This window comes from Nilaparvata lugens, chromosome 3 (assembly GCF_014356525.2).
Source record: "Nilaparvata lugens isolate BPH chromosome 3, ASM1435652v1, whole genome shotgun sequence".
NCBI lineage: Eukaryota > Metazoa > Arthropoda > Insecta > Hemiptera > Delphacidae > Nilaparvata > Nilaparvata lugens.
In genome coordinates, this window is record NC_052506.1 from 4,625,447 (window position 1) to 4,637,729 (window position 12,283).

The 12,283-nt window shown below is 32.4% G+C and overlaps 1 protein-coding gene across 2 annotated transcripts in view; it reads right to left on the minus strand.

Annotated features, from left to right (window-relative positions):
* The window catches only part of LOC111059592 (cytochrome P450 4g15), a 30,886-nt gene that overhangs the window by 1,922 nt on the left and 16,681 nt on the right, over positions 1-12,283 (minus strand). For both annotated transcript variants that reach the window (XM_039422644.1, XM_039422645.1), the window contains exons 7-11: positions 11,036-11,249; positions 8,144-8,259; positions 7,075-7,143; positions 4,122-4,290; positions 1,386-1,571 (exon numbers count right to left, since the gene is read on the minus strand). In XM_039422644.1, the coding sequence (XP_039278578.1) occupies positions 1,386-1,571; positions 4,122-4,290; positions 7,075-7,143; positions 8,144-8,259; positions 11,036-11,249 (754 nt within the window). The remainder of the gene's footprint in view (positions 1-1,385; positions 1,572-4,121; positions 4,291-7,074; positions 7,144-8,143; positions 8,260-11,035; positions 11,250-12,283) is intronic.

The window sequence follows — 12,283 nt, forward strand, 5'->3', positions numbered from 1 at the left end:
ATCATCTTTTAGGTTATATAGACAAATCAGAATAAAAAATAAAAATACTTGGACAATTTCCTGATATTCAGATTACCTCATATTTGCTAGAGCTATCACATATTATTTATATATATAATAGCATTTATAAAACATTATATAAACACTATATATATTATATATTGTTTATTTTTGTGTGTGGCGTAAAATAGCGTTCGCACAACGGGCAAAAATGTTTTTCCGGCTCTCAGTCTTTTCCAGTCCTCGGCCTACGGCCTCGGACTTGAAAACCGATTTCGAGCCGGAAAAATCTCATTTTCTGCTCTAGGTGCGAAATATAGTATTTCTCAAACATTCAATAAGGGCCAAGTCACATATGGGGCGTTTTTCACACGAGTCTCAGGGCAGGAAGTTCTCCAATTGACTTATTTAATTAGCGTTCAGGACCTAAAGTAGAGTTTACATTGGACAAGCACACTTGGATTCAAGTTTTTTTTAACGATTGAGCTAAAAGGGCGATTTTGAAAACTTAATTTTGTACTTGGATTGAAATTTTCAAAACCTCAAAAGTATATAATAATGTAGTGGAGAATATCATTAAATTGAATGTTTATTTTTACTTTTTATACGGTACTTATCTTGCTTCATACTTCACTATTTACTTGTTTTTGTAGGTAGGCCCTACAACACTAGATGACAACAGTATTTATGTCATTTTCCAATTTGTAGAAGGGTAAACTTTTTGGTGAGGGCTACTTTTATTTATCTCTTTTCTGAACTTGAAAATGGCATAAATGTCCGAAACATGTTGTGATAAAATATTTCAAAAAAATATACTGAGATTTTTATTTTTCTTTATATTTATGCTACTTCTATTTTATTTTAAAAGTGAAAATCCAAACCCTTTTTAAAAACTTTTTATTTACAACATGTTTCAACATACTGCAATTTTCAAGTAAGTGAATGAAATTTATCAATTTCACTCACATGAAAATGGTATTATTTTGAACATGTTGTGAATGAAAGTTTTTAAAAAAGGTTACTTAGATTTACAATTTTAAGATTAAAGTCCAGTCCATATTGGTATAGTGGATTCAAGTTACAGTTCCTGTAAACTTCAAGTCTGCAAAATACTGTACATTCATTTTATACAAATTCTGAATCTTATTAAACTTGACTAATGTTAGCACTCAAAGGCCATTAAAAAAGGTTACCTACTTGGATTTCTAATTTTAAGATTAAAGTAGAGTCCATATTGGTATAGTGGATTCAAGTTACAGTTGCTGTAAACTTCAAGTCTGCAAAATACTGTACATTCATTTTATACAAGTTCTGAATCTCATTAAACTTGACTAATGTTAGCACTCAAAGGTCATCAATTACTTATTTATTCATTATCTACTTACCAACACAACTGCGAGGTCCGGCACTAAACGGAATGAAAGAGTAGTAGTGTCTGTTGGCGGACCTCTCCGGAAGGAAGTTGTCCGGATCAAAGTGATCCGGATTCGGATAGATATCCTCGCGTCTGTGGATCCGGTAAGTGCCCACCACCACGGTGGTCTTCTTTGGTATCACCACGTCACACGAGCCTGTTGAAAGCAATGCTTCAATTAGAATAGTTCTTTTTCAATTATTATTTTCTAATCACTTGATAATGGCATTTTATAGCCGAAACATGTCGTGACGGAATAATTTTAAAAATGGTACTCAGATTTATATTTTTATTTATATTTAAAAGTAGCCCTGAAGAAAAAAGACAGAATAGTTCTTATTTGCATTTGTTTACTGACAATAGACAATACAAAATTATTGGATTAAATTAGATTAAATCAGATTCATCATCATCATCAGTGGCGCTACAACCCGCTACAGGTCTTGGCCTCCTCCAGTATTCGCCTCCATTCGTCTCTGTCTTCCGCCCTCGCTTTCCAACCTCTGGCTCCAATCACTTGTGCGTCCTTGTCAACACCGTCCATCCAGCGCAGTCTCGGCCTTCCTGGTCTTCGCCTCCCTTCCTTCCTGTACAGCATGAGTCTCCTTGGTGGGTATGTCTCATCTGCCCGAATAAGGTGGCCAGCCCATCGCAGTCTACCAATTTTGATCATTTTGACCTCATTAGGTTCACGATATATTAAATCAGATTATCTATATATAAAAGCGAAATGGCACTCACTCACTCACTCACTGACTGCGACTGACTGACTCACTCACTCACTCAATCGCAGAACTAAAAATCTACCGGATCAAAAACGTTCAAATTTGGTAGGTATGTTCAGTTGGCCATTTAGAGGCGCACTAAGGTACGCCCAAAATCTGCGTTTTTCCAGCGTATTTTAGCGTTTTCTCAGCTTTATCGAAAACAAATGAACAGAAATTGTTCAAATTTAAGAAGCAAAGCTAGGGTGTAATAATGTTGTGTTAGAAGGAATTTGAAATAACGACAAAGATACGCCCAAAATTAGCGTTTTTCCAACGTTTTTCTCAGCTTTTCTGCGTTTTCTCACCTTTTTCAATAATTGATGGAAATATATTTTTTTTAAATCAGTACACAGGTTTAGCTGAGGTGGAAGAATTTTGTTCGCCAAAGATACGCCGATATAGTAACAGGTGTTTTGACCAGCGTTTTTCAACGTTTTCTCAAATTTTTGAGATCAAATTGACATAAGACGTTCAAATTCGGTACAGAGGTTCCGCTGAGGTCTACATGCAGGCGAACGAAGCGAGCCTGCTGATCTCATTTTTGGACGATCCAGTCGGGGGTCTAGGGGGCGGAGCCCCCTGGGTAGACGGATATGGCGAGCGAAGCGAGCCTGACGGCTAGTACTGTATAAGATTGGGTGAGAATATATTTCTATTTAATATTTGGTTGATCCGTCATCAATATTTTAAAAGCTTTTGAAAAAGGGAGGCTACTTGATTTTTTTTATTTCTTGATAATATTGGATGAGTTTTATCTCCTCTTTGAGTTGCTGACTGATTACAGGGGGTTGGGGTGAACCTCACTGACTCCATGATTTATAAATATAAATCTAAGTACCCTTTTTAAAATTGTTTACTCACAACATGTTTCGGCTATATGATGCCATTATCAAGTCAAGATTCCTATATTCAAGTAAGTTACAATATATGTTTGCTTATAGGCTACACTATAACTAAATCAAAGTAGATGATAATACCGGTATAGCTGAGTATCCAATCCATTTTGTGAAGGATTATTTATCAGGATAGGGATTGAATGCAATGTTTTTTTCTCAATATTATGAGATGATACAAAAGGATTAAGTTCAAGAAATGTTTTTATTTTGTATTACTGTATCGCTGGAACCTGTTGCAAAGGATGGTGAAATTGGCATATTTCGTTTTGGAGTTTTTTTTAAATACTGTACATACAGTATATCATTGGCTTTGTTCTATTATGCGTTTTTTCGCGATTAATGCCAAAATAAACAAGTTATCGAATTTACAGAAAATATTACTTTTTTATTCATAAATGATATGGGGAATAGAATGTTTTAGTTTGGAAAGATACATTTTTTGAATTTTCAAGAGAAGTTCTAATAATATAGTCGAAACCGTTTATGATCTGGAAAGAAAACGGAATTGGAAAGTTAGCACTTCAACAACCCATAACTCGCTTATTAGAACCACTCGAAAATTTCAGTTGCCACTTTTTCTCGCTCTTATAATGATCTTAACAATTATATTGAGAAAGATTATCCAATTTAAATAATAGAAAGTGTACCGAAACAGCCTTAATCAACTTATTGTTCTACAGCAGATCGATATTTATCCTTCTACATTAAGCAACTAACTGTCTTCCCAAAAAAGTTATATATATATTCTCTACATTAATCAACTAACTGTTTTTTCAACGAATTTATAGTTATTCTTTCACAGCAGTCAACTTACTGAGAAATGCAAGATCGTCGACTTGAATCTTAGACCTCACTTCGCTCGGTTAGTTAAATATCAAAATTCAATTTCATATCAATTTATAAAAAATATAAATTTCATCCTCCTACATTGAGCAACTGAATGTCTTTCCAAAAAAGTTATATAGTATATTCTTCTACATAAATCAACTACCTAAATGCTTTTTCAACGAATTTATATTTATTCTTTTACATCAGTCAACTTACTGAGTCTCATCTCCTCTTCTAGCTGTCGACTGATTAGGGGTACAGGGGGGAACAGTCTCAGTGTCTCCATGATGCATCTTTCCAAGTACTTCAGTTCCAGGGTGTCTTCAAAAGTGATGTACCTGTCTGAGTCCCCAAATAGCGAATCTACTTCTTGCAGGCATTTTTCCTGTACAACAAAACAAGTCAGGTGATATTATTGATTGCTTTCATTCGAAAATTACATCTATTTCACAAATAATCACTAAAAATATCGGAAGTTTATACAGAGTGGTTTTGTGAGCTTTTATGACTCAATATTAACAATGAAAAATTTGAAGTGGATAAATAATATTATTAGATTTATTTACAATTTTTGTTTGAGTTTTACATCTAAGTTTAACGGGACGATGTCAGTATACACCAGCGTCAAAAACAGACACATTCATCCTACCTGTCCATCCATAGTCGCTGTCCACTCCTGTCAGGTTCTGGGTGTGTCGGAGGACTAAGGTGGCGCGTACCCAAGTTTAACACACTATTATTTGTTCCTCCACCTACTGTCAAAAGTACTTACTTTACTCCCTGAAACATGATACTAAAGTGTCACTTTTTCGCTCTCGGTACTAAAAAACAGAAAAACTCCCTAGGGAGTAAAAGTGACTCATTTAAATAACATGGGAAGCATCTATATTTTAAAAACGTACATTTGGAATAGGTCAGAAGGTCTAAGCTCAGATGAGGAAGCATATAGAGTAGTCATTAAACCAACTAAATTCAATACCTCAACCAGACATTTGATCGATATATAAAATTTATGTTTGTATGCTGAAATTATTATTACAAACTTCATATCACTATACTAAAAAAATGTATTTATTTTTTTCTTTTATTCCATGTTATTCAAAATATCAGCCAACGAATATTACTTATTAACTAATCAAATTTGAAACGGGAACTTCATCATAGCTGTAGTTTTGGCTGTCATTGTTGTTACAACTTTACCCGACAGATAGTGCTGTCGGAGGAGAACTGTGATTACAAGCCAGCTGTTTCTGTTTACTTTTTAGATTATGTTGTAACACATTGATTGGTCACATACGTTTTTAATAGTTATTTGTGCATCTAGGGACTAAAGTGCAACTTTTTCTCCCTGAGGGAAACTGTTGTCGCCCGATGGCGTAGCCGAGGGCGACAATTTCCCTGAGGGAGAATAAGTACTTTAGTCCCGTGATGCACACAACATTTTTCCTCCACCTACACCAATACCTATAACAATGAATAATTTTACTACATCTTCACGCTTTCACACTATTTCAGCTCTATTCCTAGAGCTAAAATATTCCAAAGATCGAAATAGAGCTCTTTTACTTTTCCTCTACCGACCACGACAGTGTTGCCACATTCCTCATTCTTCAATCGCGGCGTTGTCGGACTTCTTCCCATGTTAATCTTATGGGTTATTTTTACTCCCTTGGGAGTAAAAGTGATCACTTTTCCCGCTGGGAATTATTTTTAGTCCCATGGGAGGAAAAGTAGTACTTTAGTATTCGATTCCAGGGTGTAAAATGAGACTTTTGATAGTAGGTGGAGGAAAAAATTATTTTATTAGCAGTTTTTATGAAAATGTAGGTGGAGGAAAAATGTTGTGTATATCACGAGTGAAAAATGTTTTTTCTCCCTCAGGAAAATTGTTGCCCTCGGCTTCGCCTCGTGCTTCAAACTTTTCCCTCAGGGAGAAAAACTGCACTTTTCACTAATGTTATTACATTAGAGTCGTTGAATTGTGGATAAATAAATTTAAAAAAATAATAGAATAAGTGTATGTTTTACTTCCATTGTAGAAACTCATTATTATATAGAAAATTCATATGAATTGCTCTTGTGATTGAAAGCTGTGGCTAATAAAATGAATCTTCAATCTTGAAAGCGTCTAGCGTTAACAGTTCCATTTGCACATTAGTTTTGGATGAACTTTTCACAATATATGGACAATACATATAATTATGATGTTATAGTCTTTTTCAAAAATTAGGCGACAACTTGAGAAATATAACACTCATGGTTATAATACAAGGTTTGGTCGTATAATAGAGAGGCACAGATTAGACCTTTTTACGAAAAATATATATATACAGAGGCAAGAAGTGTTTTGAAAAGTTACCAAGCAGTCTCCAAGTATTAGAAGATCCAAGAATGTTTGCAAATAATCTAAGGGAATATTTGGTCAAAGGAATATCTGGTCGCTATATTCTTTTCAACAGTTCAACTTTGATTTTTGACGAAAAGTTTTTGTCTATGCTGGCCGAGCCTAGTTATTCATATTTATATATATTTTATTTATTGACACTGTTCCAATGTATTTCTTACATCTGATGAATGAAGACTATTATTCTATTCTATTATCAGTTAAGCTGGGTTTACACCAAATTTATTAAGAAAATGTTAACAACTTAATCCATATGGATTCTATCAGATTGAACGGAACTTGACAAACACATGATCATCATGTGTATGATAAGTTATGTTCAATCTAATAGAATCTATAAGGATTAAGTTATTAACATTTTGTTATTCACTTAGGTGTAAACGCAGCTTTAGGCTGAGTAAAACCATTACTAATCAGTTACATCTGTGGTAAACCGTTAGCATATCACCTTTTGTGAATAATGACTTTTGTGAAAGAAAACATTGAATGCATGAATGAAAATTGAGCATAAATCAATGCAACGATATAAAACTGAACGTATTAGCTAAACTAAACTCGTAAATCAATATTGTTGATGAACAATAATTATAGTTGGTCAGTAGGATAATGAAGTAGGATCTATGAATTAGAACCAATATAACAATGACAAACTTATCAACCCTTTTGTGAATCAATTTTGTCAAAAACAGTAGGGTAATCTCTATCAATTGAATTTTAAATTTCAAATCAAGAATTATCTAAATTTCAATTTTATTGAAACTGTACCTGTATATCAGGACGACATCCCATCAAGCACATGAAAAAGCTTGTAGCTGCGGCCGTTGTATCATGACCTGGAAGTGAAAAAATGAAATTTTTAAATCTAAATAAACAATAGAATATAATTATTAAACCTAGGAAATTATATTCTTTATATGTTATGCGAGCAATAGATTGGAATTTGTTCTAGGCTGGAAGTATTATGTTCACTATGTTATGGTATTTCAAATAACCTCTATAATACATTTTAAATTGGATTAGAAAATATTTCATAATGTGTCAAACTTATTGCATAAAAATTTGATAAGAATTGAAATAATTGTTTCATATGAAGCATCGCAAGGTTTGAACTATTCTCATTCATAGATGAGCATCGTTTTCCATATGAAAAATGTTATTGCACTTATCTGTTGAGAACATTCAGATGAATATATTCATAGATTCATATACCTCAAGATTATTTTCCTATACCGTCAATCACCATGGAGTATTTCAAGTGAAACTATTTTCAATTTAACACTTTTATCAGAGATATTGTGGAACTTCTCCTTATTAAGATAAAGAAAGGAAAAAAGATGTTGTCGAATTCCACTGAAGATGTTGCCATAGGCAACGAAAACTAGTTTTGGTGCATAAAAATGTTATAGTGGAATTCGACAACATCTTTTTTCCTTTCTTTATCTTAATAGAAACTATTTTCTATGAACATAATTGAATTACCCGGACTACTTGAATTGCTCAATTTTTCAATCACTACAATACCTACATTGTTATCTTGATGTTTTCACTTGGTCTGTATGTGTATACTATTGTCTTTGGCTTAATAAAATGCTTTTGAATTTGAAAAACTGTACAACGTAGATGTACATTACATTCAATTGGCCTTCAAAAGATGAATAGTTAAAGTCTACTCTATTTAGAAGCAGTTTTGCAAATTATTCTCACAATGTTGAATCAATTAATTTATTTAAATTCTCATTCTATCGATTCATTCAAGTTTGAAATTATCTAAATATTTTTTTGAAATTTATATAAATCTATTTGAATAACTTGCACAAATCTGTTGGGTAGGTACCTCAAACATAATTGTATCCACTTGCTCCTTTATCTCCTTGTCTGTTATCAGATTTCCGTCTTGCGAACTTTGAATCATCAGATCCAAGAATGCCATTCTCTTTTTCTCGCCCAAAACTGTAAATCAAATGCAAAATCATCATTCACACTCCTATATAGATAGATCCACTTAAAACTATTGCTAGCATTCCTTGTCAAATAAATAGCATAAATTTTAATGCTTCTTATTCAACAAATGCTAACAGTTTAAAGTGAATATAATCACAAATGAAAAATGGAATTCCAGAACATTCTTATATGCTAAACAAATATTATTAACCAAAACTCAGACCAAGATATTCTTGGAAACACATTTACTGTCTAATCAAATTTAAACTTAGTTGAAATTTGATAATTACTAGTATATTTAGATCTATTTTGAAAAATGTTATTAAATTTAAACTGGCATTAAAAAAGCTTAGGTAGGTACATAATATTATCTTCTATCTTCTATCTATATATATAAAAGTGAAATGGCACTCACTCACTGACTGACTGACTGACTGACTCACTCACTCACTCACTCACTCACTCACTCACTCACTCGCATAACTAAAAATCTACCGGACCAAAAACGTTCAAATTTGGTAGGTATGTTCAGTTGGCCCTTTAGAGGCGCACTAAGTAATCTTTTGGCGATATTTTAACTCTAAGGGTGGTTTTTAAGGGTTTAAAGTTCGTCTTTTAGCATGTATATTCTTCTTCTCCCAATCTCTTAATTATAATTGAAATTTCCATATCATATGTTACTATAGAACTATAATCTAGATAGAGTACCTCTTCGAAACAGTTGTTAACTGGCAACTAAATTAATAATTTTGTCAGGTTGGCATTAAGTTGAGTTGACTTTGTTAGGCTGGCACCAAGTTGAAGATTTAAATGCATTTATCGCGGAAAATTTGATTGGGCACTGCTACTTCAATCCTGGGAATATTATATTACTAGCCGTCAGGCTCGCTTCGCTCGTCATATCCGTTTAGCCAGACGTTTAGTCTGGACCCCCGACTGAATTGTCCTAACATAATTATGATAAAAATGCCCAAATGAAAAATGCAGGCGAGCGAAGCGAGCCTGCTGATCTCATTCTTGAACGATCCAGTCGGGGGTCCTGGGGGCGGAGCCCCCTGGCTAGACGGATATGGCGAGCGAAGCGAGCCTGACGGCTAGTATTATATATGATTTAGCTCTACGCAGAGCAGTCTTAAGAGGATATATAAAAATGATATAGAAATTCATAAAATATAATATCAATTTCCTTTTAAGATCTCTGTAATTTGATGACCGCTCTCTGTCTGGATACACCCTAGGATATATAAATAAGAATAGATTCTCATCAATTTGATTGTGTGGTATTAGATGTTGTGGTATTCCTCCATAATTGAAAGAATAAGACGTTGATATTGTCAATACCACTTTAATTTATTCAAAAATTAATTCACATTACAGAACCAGGTTTCATGGTAACACCAACCACATCTTCAGCTGAATATTGATGTGTTTGTTATTGTTGAAGGAACAGGAAATTCAATTTTAGGTTATGTGGGGTTGTGAAAGGGAAGGTGAATAAAAAATGCTAGTGGGAATAGATGGATTAACAATGAAATTAAACTATGCTTATAACTTTAGAATGGAAAATTACATTGTAAATGGAATTCTAGTCATCTTAAAAAATATATATATATATACATCAAATTTGGTTGGTAACTTACTGGTGATTGTACATATAATCATTTATGAATTTGAAAAGATTCTCATTAAGTAAAAACAAAATATGATTCCACATTATTGAAATCTGATTTCAGATTTAAAAAAAATGTTTTATTTTTGAATTGTCTCAAAAATGATATAGAAATTCTTATAATATAATATCAATCTCCTTCTAAGATCGCTGGAATTGGGAGGACCGCTCTATGTGTGCATATAAACCCTTAAATAAATTAGTAGGCCTAGAGTCATTTAGGTTAGAATCATTTATAATTAGTCAACTAATTTAAATTAGTTATTATTCAGTCAAAAAAGTTCACTATTATACGAGTATTCCGCATTTTTAAAGCATATCCTGATTTCAGTTTTCAAAAAAATTTTTAATTTCTGAGTTATCACAAACAATGTGAACTTATAGTAAGATTAAATTCGAAATAACATCATTATTTTTGAAAATAAGATCAATGATCTAGTTTCAACCAATAATGACAGTTCATCATTGAATATCATTGTAATCTTCTCTCTTTTCCAATAGACACTTTTTGGAGCTAGGATATTTTCATATGAGATAATCTACTCAACTGGTCAATACTTGAATCAAATAATCTTTGATTGTAAATTGTAATAAGTAAATCAAAAATGTGAAAGTAACACATAATCCGGACATTTAGACTGTCGTATAAATTATAATTGGAACCGTTTTGGGCAAGTGGTACTTTTCTGGACTTTTTTTATATATTGAATGAATAAAATAAATACTCTCCCCAAGATAACAATTAAAAAACTATACAATTACAGGCTACTTATTGTAGAAATAATCACATTATTGGAAGCTTACTAAGTTACATTATTGAAAAAATAATGTTGAATGAATGAATAAAAAATTCTGAATTTCATTCAAGTCTCTTCAATTTCTTCAGATTCTCCAGAGCTTGAAATTGAAGTTTTTCATTTCTGACAAATATATTCTTGAAAACCGATTTACTACAGCATTTTTTATCAATTTTGAAGATTGATTAAATAATTTATTATTGAAATCTAATTCAAACTCACCAAAATCCACATCGATTCACTATAATTCACTACAGCATTTTTGATCAATTTTGAAGATTTATTAAATAATTATCATTGAAATCTAATTCAAACTCACCAAAATCTACATCATCAACATCCAAATCATCTTTCAATCCTGCAGCCTGTCCGTAGGAAAATTTGCTCTCCTCACCATTTTTAGCATCAGTTTTCTTTTTTGTTTCAGTTTTGTTTTTCGCATTATTCGTTTCCACTACTGTCTTTTCCTTCTGCGCCGAACCGTTGATACTGTTCTTCGACTGGAAATAGTTTTCCTTTTTCTTATTCATGACCTGCAAAAAATGAGTAATGATTTTGAAATTATGGTATATTATTTCACGGTGATGAATAGAATTCATCAAAAAACTGCTGTTTTCATTTAATATAAATATCTAGAACAATATCACCTTTATCACCTAATAAATAAAAAAATAATATGAATAAATAAATGAATCACAATACAGGAAGTTGTAAACTTTCGTCTTTTCTGGATAACAATTATTTTGTGCTGGTTTGTCAAAAATAAAGCTCAAGAAGTGAAAGTGCAAATTTTTAGTGAGAAAATATGAAGAACCCAAGACATAACCTATAAACTTGAGTGTTGATAGGAAATGACATTGGGTAATACGGCGAGGCAGAACATACGAAAGGATCTCTCTGCCAATAAAAGCCATAAGAATTTATTATAATTAATCAAAAATTATAGAAATTGCTATTTGTTCCATCTGTGAGTTAGGCCTATTGTTCCCGTTCAAGGCTGTTCGATACACTTTTCATTTATTCAAATTGGATAATCTTTTTCAATATAATTGTTAAGATCATTTCATTATAAGAGTGAGAAAAAGTAGCAACTGAAATTTTCAAGTGGTCCAATAAGCGAGTTATGGGTTGTTGAAGTGCTAATTTTCCAGACTCCGTTTTCTTTCCAGATCATAAACGGTTTCGACTACCTATATTAACTGAACTTCTCTCAAAAATTCAAAAAATGTATCTTTCCAAACTAAAACATTTTATTCCCCATATCGTTCATAAGAAAGTAACATTTTTTGTAAATTCGATAACTTGTTTATTTTGGTATAAATCGCGAAAAAACACATATTAGAACAATGATGTACAGAATGTATTAAGAAAAACTCCAATGGAAAATTCAAAACCATTTATGATCTGGAAAGAAAACGGGGTTAGCACTTTCAACAACCTATAACTCTCGCTTATTAGACCACTTAAAAATTTCAGTTGCCACTTTTTCTCACTCTTATTATGATCTTAACAAATATATTGAAAAAGATTATCCAATTTGAATAGAAAAAAAGTGTAACGAATAGCC